The sequence below is a fragment of the Suricata suricatta genome, chromosome 16 (assembly GCF_006229205.1).
Source record: "Suricata suricatta isolate VVHF042 chromosome 16, meerkat_22Aug2017_6uvM2_HiC, whole genome shotgun sequence".
Taxonomy (NCBI): Eukaryota; Metazoa; Chordata; class Mammalia; order Carnivora; family Herpestidae; genus Suricata; species Suricata suricatta.
In genome coordinates this window covers 47,151,539-47,165,418 of record NC_043715.1, presented here as the reverse complement: position 1 = coordinate 47,165,418, position 13,880 = coordinate 47,151,539, and the positions used below count along the sequence as shown (strand labels likewise).

Here is a 13,880-nt window from a genome sequence, read left to right as displayed (position 1 = left end):
CAGTCAGTTAAGTGTCCGTCTTCTTGGTTTCGGTTCAGGTCATGATCTCACAGATCGTGAGTTCGAGCCCCACATTGGTTGGGTTCTGTGCTGACAGCAGGGAGCCTACCTGGGATATTCTCTCTCCCTCCCTCTCTCTCTCTCTCTCTCTCTCTCTCTCTCTCAAAAATTAACATTAAAAATTTTTTTACTTGTAAACTTGGGTTCCTCCTGGTTGCTGGGCTTGACACGGTCACTTTGCCAGTGATGCTCCTCCCCACCCACCCCCTGCTCACTTCACCATGCATGTTGCCCACCGCCTGCCCCTCCCCTCCACTTTCCTGGATATACTTGGCTCCCCTCACACCTCCCCTGTCTCCACAACTCTCATGGACCACAGGACAAGGCAGAAAGGCAACTCTGTGAGTTTATTGGGTTATGGGGAGGGGTCTGTCCATTCCAGCCGGACTGTCAGTCCCTGAAGACAAGCAGAAGCAGCCCTGAGAGGATGCCCCAAGCAGGACTCCGACCGGAGGGCTCCGCACCAGCAATCTGGGCCCTCTCTATGATGTTGAGGACCTCAGTCACTCTGATGTTTCCGATATGGTGAAAGTCCGCCAGAAGTTTCTGATGTCCACGAGCACAGCCCATAAGGAGGAAGGTGGTATTGAGAAGCCCTGTGAGGAAGACAGAGAGCAGTTAGGGACGCTTTCAAGACCCGCCCCTCCTTCCAGACGCCCCTCACAAACCAGAACACCTGCTCTCCCGCCAAAAACTTGGGTGCCAGACACCTTATTTCTTCCTCCTTGGAATTCACGTGCCTGCTCCCCACAGCCCCAGCCCCCCTCTCAGTCCCTGTCCCCCCCCCCATGGAGAGATGAGAAGGCACTAAAGCAAGTTTCTCTTCTCTCACCTGCCTGAAATTTTAAGGTGGAACTGTAGCACTGAGAGGCGTCGTAGGGACAAGAATCGGTGGTGACAAAATATGGGAGGCAATCCTTAGAGTGTTCGCCCACACAGGTTGGGCAACTACGGGAAGCAAATGCTGTAGACTTAGGAGTGTTGGCCTTGAGTTTCACAAAAGGATCCAAGTTGGTGAGGTTATTGCAGAGATATGACCTGCAGACGCGGCTGTAGGAGGCAATGGACAATCCAGGCGGTGAAACGAGGTAGGAGACTTGCGGGGGATAAGATGGGGCTGGGCTGCAGCCCTTAAAACCCACAACTCCCCTTCTGGACCCTGAGGAGCAGATTAGAGAGCGTTGATCAGTGTCAGTCATCACCCCGAGTTCCCCCTCTCCCCCTGCACCCTGCTCTTCCAGTGCCCGCTGCCCCTTCACCAACTTTGCCGAGATGCTCCGCCGCATGGGGCTCGGATCCCGGAGTCTCCATCTGTCCCGCCTCAGCCCGCCCTCCCCACGGCAGCCCCCTGCTCCTCTCTCCTGTGTCCCTTCTTTTCCTCCTCTCCCAGACTGCCCCTGTCCTCCTGGGATCTGCCCGCCTCCTTTCTGCCCTCTTATCCAGCCCACACCACACCCAGCTGGGTCCTGCCTCTCTCCTTCCAGTGTCTTAATATTATTCCCAAAGATAAAATGGTGTAAATATTTAGAACTTGAGTCCAGAGCTACTTCCCTTCACCGGTCTCGATGAACACCAGCGTCTCCTCACAGCCCTCACTCAGCTTACACACCATGCTCCTCATCAGGAGCCATTTCCAGTTATGGAGAGAAACTGCTCTGAAGAGTGAGGATGTTGCTTCGTAGCACAAAAGAGCCCCAGCCCCTGAGGAGAGAATGCCCTTCCAGTCACTCGTGTGGCTTTTGCAGCCCCCAAACTGCCAACCAAGAACTCAGCCTCCACAGATCCTGTCCCCTTAGGAACCCAGATATCTCACCCTCCTTCCCCCAGCTATGTGAATCCAGCCCCTCACCCTCTGGGGGGGCCTCAAAGCAGAACATACAAGGCAGAGCGCAGATGGCCCCTAGGAGGCAAAGCAGCTGCACATGGCTCAAGTGCTGGGGTCCCATGGTCCTGGGTCTGGGTCCCCAGATGTTAGAGGTCAATCCAGAACCAATTTCAATCCAGGTATCAAGCTCAATTCTCGTCAGTTTCTGAATCCTCTGTTAACATGTCTTTGGGACACTGTTTCTAGAGCAGAAAGTTGATCATGTTTGTGACATAGGCTCCCTAAGACCTTCAGGGACACCGATCTTCCCTGAGTCTCCCCTCCAACCTGCCCCGAACCCACCACATTAGCTTCTCAGAAAGCCATGACCCTGATCTGCTTAGGTCCTCCCACTGGAGGCTGAGCAAAGAAGCTGACTTAATCAGAGGTTACACAGGCTGTTCTCCAGCCAGAGACAGTGAGATCAGAGCAACAAAGGTGTGTGTGAAAGTTCAATGAGCTATTACTAAATAGCTTTTGGTTTGAAATGGATATTTGTAAGTATTCAGGAGTGAATAAAAATGAAAATAGCACATATCACACACACACACACGTGCATGTAAAATCTGGTGAAACCTAATCAGATCTACAGCCTAGTTAAGAGTATTATACCAATGTCAATTTCATGTTTGTATCCTACAGTTATATAAGATGTCCCTGTGGGAAAGTGGGAGGCAGTGTTTACCGGTTTGCAACTTTTGCAACTTCTTGTGAGCCAATAATCATTTCAAAATCAAGTGTTTTTTTTTAAACCACAAGTCAAAATTTGGGATACAACTGAAGCAGTATTTAGAAGTAAATTTATAGTTTCAATACATTTATCAGGAAACAGGAACGTTAAAAACATATGGTCACGAGTGAACTCAAGAAGTTATATAAGGAGCAACAAAGCATCCCCTGCCCTCCCCACAAAACAGAATAGAAATTAAGATAATGGCAGAAACCAGTGAATTAGAAAACAGCAGCGACAAAATAAAAATTATTACAGGAAACTAACATTCTTTGACAAGATCCACAAGATAATTCTCCAGCAAATCTAATTAGGAGAAAAAGAGAAGATGCAAATGAAATACAAAATGAAAAATAGGAAGTAACAGGATGTTTTTAAAAATAAAAGTATCATTAAGAACTCTACATTTATAAATTTGAAAACCAAGATGAAGTGGGGGTGCCTGGCTGGCTCAGCTGGTAGAGCACATGACTCTTGTTACTGGGATTGTGAGTTCAAGCTCCACACTGGGTAGTTACCTGAAAAAATAAAATCCTTAGAAAACCCAGATGAAGTGGGTAGATTTCTAAAATAATATGAAATGTCAAGATTGGCATATGAAGAGTAAATGGAAGGCCTTAAGCAATGAAAATGGCAAAGGATCTCCGGCATATTGACAAGAAAAAAGAGAGTAACCCCAGCAGGAAAATGGGACAGGCATAGGAAGAGACAATTCTCAGAAGAGCAAACCAGAGAGGCTGAGAAACATGTGGAAGAAGCTCAAGCTTAACAATAACCAGAGAAATGCAGTCTATCAAACTGTACATCTATCAGACTGGCAAAGAATCAGAAAGCTGGAAAAAGATTACGTGTTGGCAGCAGGTGGGGATTCTGGGACCCTTGTGTACTGCTGCTCGTGGGGTTGTTGGGAGAGGGACAGGACCTTCTTCTGGACCGTGAGGAATAAAAGAGAGTTCTGATCGATCTTTCAGGCCCAAAGCAGCATTGCAGGGAGGAGTCTGGCAATACTAAGTCAAATTAGGTTTACAAATACCCATTACTACTATATCCTACGTGTAACATAATAGAGAATTCCACCTTCATCTATAAAGGAATATATACGAGGATGTAGCATTATCAGGGAGATGGTGGGTCGAAAGCAATGTGGGCATCTCTCCCTGAGACTTAGGAAACAAGCAACATGCAGGTGGTGCAAACCACGGACTGCCATGCAGCAATTAAAAGAAGCTGATTAGATGTACACGTAATATGTACATGGATGGATCAAAAAAAGCACAGTGCTGATTATTTTAAATAATAACACAATATCACTTGCATAATTTAAAACCACATGCAGAGGGGCATTGGCTGACTCAGTCAGAAGAGGAGAGCATGCAGCTCTTAATCTCCAGGTTGTGGGTTCGAACCCCACAGCAGATGCAGAAATTACTTATATACATACATACATACACTTTGAAAAACACGTGCACATAAGACACTGTACATGTTGCAAGCACACACATGAACCCATTAGCCACCTGAAGTGAGTGCCTACAGGAGGGTTAGGTAGTAAGTGGAGAATGACGATCACTGGAAACACTAAAACAACCTATGTAGGTGGTACAAAGGTCATAGGCTTTGGACTCAAAGAGCAAGGTTAGAATCTTTACCTCTGCACTTACTAGCTGTGCAATCTTGTGCAAGATGTTGAACTCAACCATAAATTGGGTTAATAATACATCTCTTAAGGTATTGTTGAGTTAGTAAGATTATTAATACAAAGTGCCAGGCAAGTGCTAAGCTTTTCATAAATGCCGTTCCCCAATCTCTCTCTCTCTCTCTCTATGTCTCTCCACTATATAAAGGATCAAGGCCAACCTCATTAGCTGGCATTCAAGCCTCCTGCACCCCCCCCAGATTGGCCCCAAACAACCTTTCCAACTTTGTCTAGTACTGCTCCCCTGCACAGCAGTCCAGCTAATGGTCACTTCTGCCCTTTTCTGTCCAGAATGCCTGGCACACAGGCTCTGTAACACAGGAGTCTGTGGCAAACGCAGGGGCTACGACCCACAGCGAAGATGGGACACAGGAAGGGGGAATGAAGGCTGACAAAGGAGCACACACAGGGCTTGGGCCAATCAGAGACGATGGCACACACCAGCCTGGAATGCAAAACGGCAGGCCCAAAAATCTAAGCACAGGTGGAGACGCACCCAGAAAACAGTGGAACGAAATCCTCAGGGAAAAAGGATGGAGAGGATGGAGAAGTGGGGGTCCTACCCCTACAAAAGAGAAACCATGCAGAGGAGGGTTAAACTGATAGACTGGAACCGTGCAGGGAGTCCAGAGGAGCAGCAGACAGAGCACAGGAGAGGCAGGAAAATGAGGCTGGGGGCACAAAGAAGCGGCTCTCAGGAGGAAAGGAGACAGGGCTGGATGCACAGAGAAAGGGGACGAAACAGAGAGGGCAGGGAGGAAACTGTGAGGCACACAGATAAGGCAGACGACGATTACAGAGTGGAGCCTAGATGAATTGGTGAATTTTGGTGAAGTCGGGAGGGAGATGCACACGGAGGGTAAAGAGATAGAAACACTACGTGGGCGTCTCAGAAAGAAAGCGAAGAATGGGCGAGGGGCAGGCAGGGCCAGGCTATTCTGAAATTAGGAACGTGGAGGAAAGGGGGCCTGAAAATCAGCAGAATAGACAGGTGGAGAGAAACTCCGTGAGAGCGGGAAGAAGTTAGGAAAACCAACACCAGAACGGACAGGAAGAGAGACACGGAAAGGGGTGGGGTAAGGGAAGAAAACGGGAAATGACAGGAGGGGAAACATAAAAAAGGAGAAGGGTATATCGGGAGTTGGGACTCAGCGAGAAAAGTGAGACACAAGCGACCACACAGCGAAGAGGAACCACCCGGTCCGGTCCGAGACGAAGCAGCAACGCCAAGAGGAAAAGACCGCGCTGCGCAGGCTAGAGGGCAAGACTGCGCGTGCGCAGGCAGGTGCCGCAATACCCGGTGGTGGGACTCAGCCGTTTCTTGGGGGGCAGGGCCAGCCTCATCCTGGAGCAGTACTCGACGCCCCATTGGCCACTTCTCCAAAAAGGGGAAGAACAATTTGGGAAGAGAAGCTACAGGGGGGGCGGGGGAAGTGGTGAGGCACGAGACTCTACTCGACGCGCTATTGGCTGGCCTCACAGTCTGGCGGGAGGAGCCGAGGACTGGAGGTAAGGGGCGGGCTGTCAGTGCAGGATCTTGAAGCGCATTGGTCGCTTGCCTCGGTGGCGTGAGGCGACGCTTGAAGCTCATTGGTTCTTGTGAGAAGGGGCGGGAAAACCGCCGCGAGCGCAGCCGTTGCTCACGCCGCTTCCTCACTGCATCCTTTCGTGTCCTCCTGACTGAGTCCGTCTTCCCTCGCTCGAGGCTGTGGTAACCCGAGGTCGCGAACATGCCCCCGCCCCTCCCTGTCCCTTCTCCGCCCTCTTCCTGGCGCTGGGCCCCCTCGTCCGCCTCCCCCTCGCGCTCCTCACGCCCCTCTCCTCCCCGCCCCCACCTCACGGGGCCCCTCGGCGCGCTCCCCCTGCCCCGCCCCCTCCCTGGGACCTTGGAGAGAGCAGAGGCGAAGGCCCAGCTGCTGAAAGGGCGTGCACGCGGGCAACAGGCGCGCGAGGCGGCGGTGCGCTGCCGGGAGGTGGGGTGCGGGGTGGGGTGCGTGCCATCCGGTTGCTGCGAATGGGCACAGGCGCCCCAGGCGCAGAGCGCAGCGACCGCAGCGTTGGCGCCAGAGCTTGGAGGGGATGTGGGTGCAAGAGGGGAATCCGTGCCGTGCGGAGGGGCCTGCGCCCAAGATCCGGGCCTGGCACCCGGAAGACGCTCGGTAAACGTTGGTGGAGAGAATGGAAATAATTCCTGAAAGCGGGGCGAGGAATCTCGGAGAAAAAAGTAATCGCGGGGTGGGGGTGGGATCAAGAGAGTGTTCGGGTTTAAAAGGTGGGGGCGGAGCGCCTGGGTGGCTCAGTCGGTTACGCCTCCGACTTCCGGCTCAAGTCAGATCTCACGTTCGTGAGTTCGAGCCCCGCGTCTGGCTCTGTGCTGGCAGCTAGCTCAGAGCCTGGAGCCTGCTTCCGGTTCTGTGTCTCCTCTCTCTGCCTCTCCCTCTCTCATGCTGTGTCTCTCTTGGTATCAAAACTAAATAAAACATTAAAAAAATCTTTTAAAAAAGGTGGGGGCAAGGGGAACATTGGCTCTGGCTCGCAGGACATATGTGAGGCTAAGAAGTGAACGGGGAGCACAAACGTTATTTGTAGGAGTTGAATAAACGCAGGAGGGAAGGATGATCATGGCCAAAGACGATGGCAGGGAAAACCATGGGAGCAGGGCATTGGGGGAAGAGGGTAGGGAATCCCTGGGGGCGGGGGGCGGGGAGCGGGGGGGGGGGGGGGGCGGGAATGAGTACGACATGAGACCTGTGCGCAGGGAAAGCCCAGGCAGCAGCAGAGAATAATGTTTGCGTTGAAAGAATACATAAGGGCACCTGGATGACTCAGTTGGTTAAGCATCCGACTTCAGCTCAGGTCATGATCTCATGGTTCCTGGGTTCGAGCCCCACGTTGGGCTCTGTGCTGACAGCTGAGAGCCTGGAGCCTGTCTTCAGATTCTGTGTGTGTGTCTCTCTCTGACCTTTCCCTGCTCAAGCTGCCTCTCTCTCACTCAAAAATAAATAAAACATTTAAAAAATTAAAAAGAAAAGAAATATATAAGGGAGCCAGAAGAGGGGTGCCGGGCAAGAAGGTGAGACTTCTGGGAAGCAGGATGCTCCAGGGAGGCAGTGGTGAAGGGAGAAAGCCAGGGAGGAAGCAAGGTGACAGCTGAGCCCACAGATGCGTGCAATGGAAACCCCTTCAGGAGTGGCCTCCCAGGGGCGAGAGAGCTGGTCAGGAGAGGGCCCACGCGGCCACCCTGACCTTCCACTTGTGCCTCCAGATCCATGGACGCCAAGGAAGTGCCTGCTGTCCACCCCGGCACCTCAGGCTCTGCCACAGGGGGTGCGACCAGAGGCCCCCCGGGCACAGAGCTTATCCCCAGGAGAGCTGCCAGTCGCTCTCCCACCTGTGCCCGCTGCCGAAACCACGGCGTCACTGCCCACATCAAGGGCCACAAGCGCCTGTGCCTCTTTCAAACTTGCGAGTGTCACAAATGCGTCCTCATCTTGTGAGTAGGACTGAAGTCCAGGGAAGGGAGGATGGTGGGCCTCATGTAAAGGGAAGCTAACTTTTGACTCGAAACTCCCATTTTAGGGAGCGCCGAAGGGTCATGGCTGCCCAGGTTGCCTTGCGTAGGCAACAGGAGGCACAGCTAAAGAGGCACCTGGCTCAGGGACTGATGACAAGAGGGGCGACTCCTCCCAAAGCCCCTGTCGGCGTCAAGAAGGAAGCCGCTCAACCAGGGGCCCCCTGTGAGTGTCTGGCCAGGGATGGGGCAGGGTTTGAGGTGGAGAAAGCAGAAGCAGGGAAAAGAGTCCCAGACCCGCCATTGGATTGGTGTGTGACCTTGGGCAAAGCGTTTCTACTCACTGGGCCTCAGTCTCTCCAACTTTAAAATGTGATCATTGGGAGTATGTAGTGAGATCTGTGGGTAGAAAAGGATGACAGGGAGGGCCATGGGGAGATAAAAACTCAGTGTGTGGTTGGAGTGGGAGAGGGGACAGGGCTCATCAAAACTCTCCCTGGTCCTTCACAGCTGGAAAGGAGAACATAGCACCCCAACCTCAGATGCCCCATGGGGCAGTCCCACTGGCACTGATGTTCCCTGGGAAGGTAAGGAAAACCTGGGCTGTGGGGGGAGTGACTCCTACACTAGCCCCTGCCTGGGGACCCTCCCTCTGTGCCCTCAGCAACTTGGCTTCCAGATTTAGCCCTGACTCGTAATATCAACTCTGAGCAAATCACTTATCTTCTATGGGCAAAAAATGAGAAAGTGGGATTTTACAGCCCTCCAAGTCTAAAGTTTTGAGGTCTTACTCCCATCCTAGAACATACCCATTCTTTTCCCAGGATTATACCTGACTCCAACCTGTGCTCTCTGCCCCTGCAGGATAACTCCCAGGGGCCTCTGCTGCTCAGCTGTCCCCCAGAAGTCTTGCCTTTGTCCTGGACTCCAGTGCCTCCAGGCCGTTGGGCTCCTGGCCGCTGGCTACCTCCAGGCCTTTCCATGCCACCCCCAGTGGTATGCCGGTTGCTATGCCAAGAACCTGCTGTCCCTCTGCTTCCCTTTCCTGGTAAGATGAATTCAGTATTCGTTCAACAGATGTTTCAATGCCATTGTACCGCTGTAGCAGAAAGAGGAAGAGGATACAGGGTAAGAAGGAAGATAGAAGCCATGACCTTTAATCCCTGTACACTCCTGCAATCTCTTACCCTCATTAGACTTCGACCCTGGCACTTCCCTCCGGCTGCCCACTCATGGGCCCCTCCCAACCTGCCCAGGACCTCAACCGATACTGACCGCTCCTCTTTCTGGAGACTCCCAAGGGCCCTCTGCCTTGCCCCGCACGTGAGTAGTGAGGGATGGATACACATTCATCATATGCTTAACCCTGTTCTGGACAAGGTTTTAGACCTTGTGAAGAGAAGCTCTCCTAGCTCTGCCATTGCCTTACTATGAACCTTTGTGCAAGTATCTTTATCTCCCTGAACCTGGTTTTCTATCAGAAAGTTGGAGACACAATTATTATCTTCTTGGGTTGTCATGGGCATTAGTGATAAAGTATGGAATGCATCTAGCACAGGCCCTGGCCTTGGACAAATAGGGACTATTAAATCCCTTTAGACACATAAGATAGAGTCCCGTTGCCTGCTGAAATGGAGGGGGGGAGCGGGTGAGAATGACGATGAGAGCCTCAGAGGCCTAAGATAGAGGCCAGAGACCATGAGAGAAAGCTTCTTAAAAGGGGGCCAGCCTGCTCCTCAAGTTCCATGGGGCTTGGGGAACTCGGGGAAGGAAACTAGACTCTGGGAGGGCAGGAACAGTCATCCCAGTCCCTCCCAATGTTCGGTATGTTTTTAAAAACTGACATTGGGGTGCCTGGTGGCTCAGTCGGTTAAGTGTCTGACTTCGGCTCAGGTCATGATCTCACAATTCGTGGGTTCAGGCCCCTGTCAGGCTCTGTGCTGACAGCTCAGAGCCTGGAGCCTGCTTCAGGTTCTGTGTCTCCCTCTCTCTCTGCCCCCCCCCCAGCTCGCACTCTTTCTCTCTCTCAACAATAAACATTAAAAAAATAAAAATAAAAACTGACATCAGTGATTTCCCATAATCATCACAGTAGCCCTGGAGTAAAGAGGCTGGCAGATATTTTCATTTCATAGAAAACAAAGCAGGCCAACCCAAGGGAAGGGACTTGCCCAAGTCCACAAAGCCTAATGACCCAGCAAGGCACCCAGATTCCCAGATCAGTGTATACCAAAATCTGCCCTTTTTTCTGTGTATACATGTCTGTCCACATGTTTAATCCCCTTGGCACCTTCTCTCCTTGGTTCTAGATGCTCGACTCTGATACTCCAGCCCTGTGGCACCCCAGACCCTCTTCGGCTGCAGCCACAGGTCCTGGGAAAGAAATGGGATCCAAGACCCTGGGAGGAAGTTGACCTGGAGGGAGGGAACATAGGAGATAGTGAAGTAACCAGGGGCTGAAAGAACTTGCAGGGTGGGCAGAAGTGGGGGTTCCCAGTTGGTTTCTCTCCCTTTCTGTTGCAGGCCCCTGCGGCCTCTTGCCTCGCCTGGACCTCTGCCCCCTCAGAGCGGCAGCTGCAGCGGGAGGCAGCTGAGGCTCTTGTGGGTCTGAAAGATTCTTCCCAGTCTCCCAGCCTGACCTCTTCTGTTCCTCCCAACCCTGCCTGGATCTCCCTGATCCACCCCTGTGGCCCACCAGGTAACCTGTCCCCTGAACGGAGATGATGGGATAGAGGTGTTGGGGAATGTGTGTACCAGAGTAAGTAGAAACTAACCGAGATGATCAGGGGGTCAGCGGGTTGAGCATCATCAGACTCAGGCCCCAAGCTTCTCAACCTAGCACCTGGAATTGCAGTGGAGAGTTGTTCGGTGGATTCATTTTATTAATTTAGTGCTCAAAAGCACCAGTGCCCTGATGTCAAGGAAAATGAAGCCCTGAGAGAGGCAGGGATTTGCCGAAGGGCACGTGGGAAGACAGTGGCGGAGCCTGGTCTCCTGACTCCAGCCCAAGGCTCTCTCTCTAGACCCAAGCAGCCTGCTGTGGTCTGGAGAGGGGCTGAAGAAGTAACAAGGGTCTGGCTGGGAAGGAGATATGGTAACTGCCTTCAAGAAGCTTCTCTTCTACTTGGGGAAACTGGATACCTTCACAAAGCTTAGTGACAGAGCGGATGGCTCAGTTGGTAGAGCATCTGACTCTTGATCTCTAGTCATGAATTTAAGCCCCATGTTGGATGTAGAGGTCATTTAAATAAATAAAACTTAAAATCAGTGACAAACCCTCAGAGGGGGAAGGCTCAGGATCCTCCTGTCCAAAATGATGAATTAGGCATGGTGTATGGGTGAGGAAGCCTGCCTGGAAGAACTGCTGGAACAAAGGAGATGAAGCTGGAGAGGCTTCCGATCATGGAAGTGCCAGGCTTCGGAGTCTAGACCAGCCACTGTGCATGAAAGGCAGCCAGGGTGTGTTTCTGAGCTGGGCAGGGACCTATTTAGATGCCCTGAGCTTTGAAAGACAAGTAAGGTGGCCTGATGGAGGGATTGAGAGACAAGACTGCAGGTGGGAACATCGGTGAGGAGGAAGTGTTTGCTATTACCCAGGTGAACAAAGACGAGACTTGGATTGGGTGGGGTAAAAAGAAGGGATTGCTGGGAAAGGAATGGATGCGATTTAGTCCTCTCCCCTTCCTTCCCGCTTGTAGCTCCTGCTGGAGGAAGAGGATTCCAGCCTGTCGGCCCCTCTCCCTGCCCCAGCCCAGCCCCCTCCGTAGCTCTGCATATCCGGCCTCTGGGCTCTATCTCCCTCTTAAGCTAGAAGCCCAGAGGTGGAGACCTCGCTGGAGCAAGGGGCAACAGCCTGAGGGCACTGCATATTTGGTATTTTGCTTCTGGATTTATGCGTGGAATTTAATGTAGTACAAGCTTCTGGCATTTTCTTTCTCTTTTTCTTTTTTTTTTTTTTTTTTTTTTTGACGCTTTCTGGTGCTTCATTAGCTTTTGGTTCCTTTTGTATTGTGGTTATTTCCTTGACCAAAAGTGGATATCCTCTAAGACACTTGGGTCCTGGGACCTTTTTAAATCCCCGACAAAGTGAGAGTTGTGCAATTTAAGCTAACGAGGGTCTAAATAGGTTTTTGCATGAGTTCACCTTCCAGAATATTTATTTGACATGTGATTCTGTACCTACTGGTGTGCTCTTGTCTGTCTCCATGCATGCACAAACAGGAGAGTATTTTCATTTTTTGTCTACATTTGGGTGAGTAACTGAGAAATAAACCTTTGTTGTTTTAAGCCACTGAGACTTGGGGAGTGTTTGTTGCCAAAGCCTAACCTAGTCTATCCTGACTGACATAAAGGACCTGTTCAGTTCACTTTTCAAATGGAAAATCAGTTATTCAGTAACTACCACAAATAAATACAAACTTGGATTTCTTCTTATGGCCTGATACGAAAGATTGGTAGAGGGATATGGGAGAGTTACTGATTCAACAATTAAGTGCCTGCCAGGTGCCAGGCGTGGACAGTTTCCAGCTGTCCAAAGGGCAATAAATTGAAATGCATACAGAGCCAAGCCCATCATTTAAATGAGTAAAGAGGGGAGCTTGGGTGGCTCAGTAGATTAAGTGTCCAACTTCCACTCAGGTCATGATCTCATGGTCTGTGAGTTTGAGCACCGTGTTGGGCTCTGTGCTGACAGCTCAGAGCCTGGAGCCTGCTTCAGATTCTGTGTCTCTCTTTCCCTACTCAGGCTTTTCTCTCTCAAAAATAAAATAAAGTAAAACATTTAAAAAATTTAAATGAATAAAGAAAGCTAGATGAGCCCTAAAAAACAGGATACATGCCCCACCAGAGAGGGCAGCCTCCTATGGGCCTTAGTGGATTGTTGCCAGGCAGGAATGTGATTATTGTCAAAACTTCAGATTCTTCAAGAGAAGCTGGAAAACTGAATGTCTATGTAAAATATCTTAATTTTAAAATATTGGCCCAGTTTTCTTCTTTAAATTCTAGGTGAGCTGAACAAAACATATCTTCAGGCCAGCTCTGGCCAAATGGAATACCTATAATGCTAACTTAATGTGATATTTCTTAGATAGGGAAACTGAGGCCAATGAGAATAGGAAGAATCAAGTTAGCCTTTATCAAGGGCTTTTCTTGAACTAGGGAGATTCATGTGTCTACATTTTGAAGGACCTATAAAAGGTTAGAAACCATTAGGACCACTTATTGACTACTCCACTGTATGTGATTCACATACATGCTCACAACAACTGTAAGCCATGCATGATTACTTCCATTTTACAAGTAAAGAACACATTTTTTAAAATTTTTTTAATGTTTGTTTATTTTGAGAGAAATAGCAAGCAGGAGAGAGGTAGAGAGGGGGAGACAGAGAATCCCAAGCAGGCTCCATGATGTCAGCACAGAGTCTGATGCAGGGTTCAAACTCACAAACTGTGAGATCATGACCTGAGCCTAAATCGAGAGTTGGACACTTAACCGACTGAGCCACCCAGGCGCCCCAAGGACAAGTTTAAAGAGATAAAAGTGACTTGCCCAACTATTTTAGGGGAAATGTCTAGGCAAATAAAGGGGGAAGTTTCCTTCTGCCAAGCCCCAAATCAATTAGTAGGTAATTTTTATAAAACAGAGTGAAAGATTCAGGACTCCAGGGCATGAGCCCAAAGGTTTTTCAGAAAACCTTCTATTTCTCTACTCAAGGTCACCTTAGGTAATAAGCAGATTTGTATCTGCATACGTTTCTTCCTCCTCTGCTCTCCAGTCCTCCTCCTTGGACTGTTCCACACATGAAGACCTCTTGAGCTATTCCAAAGATATGAAGACATGGAGATCCCCATCCCCATTCCTACTTGTGGAAGGGGTAGACAGAAAGTTCAAGGGACGTGCCTGCTCACTGATTCTTTTTCTGAGGCCACCTGTACCCCTCTTTTTATCCAGGATGATTGCTGGTGACGGCATTCAGTCACTGCTTGTTCTCTCATGTCTGAAGCCTTGAGAAGATGGG

General features: G+C 50.4%; 2 protein-coding genes across 9 annotated transcripts; one reads left to right on the top strand and one right to left on the bottom strand.

Moving 5' to 3' along the window:
- Nucleotides 1-388: 388 nt before the first annotated feature.
- Nucleotides 389-5,752, bottom strand: LYPD4 (LY6/PLAUR domain containing 4). 4 transcript variants are annotated; one of them, XM_029926658.1, is made up of 6 exons: nucleotides 5,527-5,582; nucleotides 4,847-4,915; nucleotides 1,940-2,127; nucleotides 1,612-1,761; nucleotides 893-1,219; nucleotides 389-656 (listed from the first exon to the last, which is right to left on the bottom strand). In XM_029926658.1, exons 3-6 carry the CDS (start codon nucleotides 2,004-2,006, stop codon nucleotides 451-453), a joined length of 750 nt encoding a protein of 249 aa, XP_029782518.1. In that variant the 5' UTR covers nucleotides 2,007-2,127; nucleotides 4,847-4,915; nucleotides 5,527-5,582; the 3' UTR covers nucleotides 389-450. The 4 variants fall into 4 exon arrangements, with proteins under 4 accessions (XP_029782518.1, XP_029782519.1, XP_029782516.1 ...); XM_029926659.1 differs by having other exon boundaries at nucleotides 1,940-2,121; XM_029926656.1 differs by lacking the exons at nucleotides 4,847-4,915; nucleotides 5,527-5,582 and adding an exon at nucleotides 5,648-5,752.
- DMRTC2 (DMRT like family C2) lies at nucleotides 5,504-12,156 on the top strand. 5 transcript variants are annotated; one of them, XM_029926648.1, is made up of 9 exons: nucleotides 5,504-5,631; nucleotides 7,616-7,843; nucleotides 7,930-8,087; nucleotides 8,372-8,448; nucleotides 8,726-8,909; nucleotides 9,058-9,184; nucleotides 10,171-10,231; nucleotides 10,385-10,559; nucleotides 11,560-12,156. In XM_029926648.1, exons 2-9 carry the CDS (start codon nucleotides 7,620-7,622, stop codon nucleotides 11,670-11,672), a joined length of 1,119 nt encoding a protein of 372 aa, XP_029782508.1. In that variant the 5' UTR covers nucleotides 5,504-5,631; nucleotides 7,616-7,619; the 3' UTR covers nucleotides 11,673-12,156. The 5 variants fall into 5 exon arrangements, with proteins under 5 accessions (XP_029782508.1, XP_029782512.1, XP_029782509.1 ...); XM_029926652.1 differs by having other exon boundaries at nucleotides 5,504-5,635; XM_029926649.1 differs by having other exon boundaries at nucleotides 5,504-5,859.
- Nucleotides 12,157-13,880: the final 1,724 nt, after the last annotated feature.

Coding starts and splice junctions, on each gene's coding strand:
- LYPD4 (XM_029926656.1), bottom strand. CDS start 2,006: ATGGGACCCCAGCACTTGAGCCATGTGCAGCTGCTTTGCCTCCTAGGG. Junction 1,762..1,939: donor GGCCATCTGCGCTCTGCCTT/GTATGTTCTGCT, acceptor TTCTCTCCTCAG/GGGCTGGGGCTCTTTTGTGC. Junction 1,220..1,611: donor GTTCATCGAGACCGGTGAAG/GGAAGTAGCTCT, acceptor TCTGCTCCTCAG/GGTCCAGAAGGGGAGTTGTG.
- DMRTC2 (XM_029926648.1), top strand. CDS start 7,620: ATGGACGCCAAGGAAGTGCCTGCTGTCCACCCCGGCACCTCAGGCTCT. Junction 8,449..8,725: donor CACTGATGTTCCCTGGGAAG/GTAAGGAAAACC, acceptor CTGCCCCTGCAG/GATAACTCCCAGGGGCCTCT. Junction 10,232..10,384: donor CTCTTCGGCTGCAGCCACAG/GTCCTGGGAAAG, acceptor TTTCTGTTGCAG/GCCCCTGCGGCCTCTTGCCT.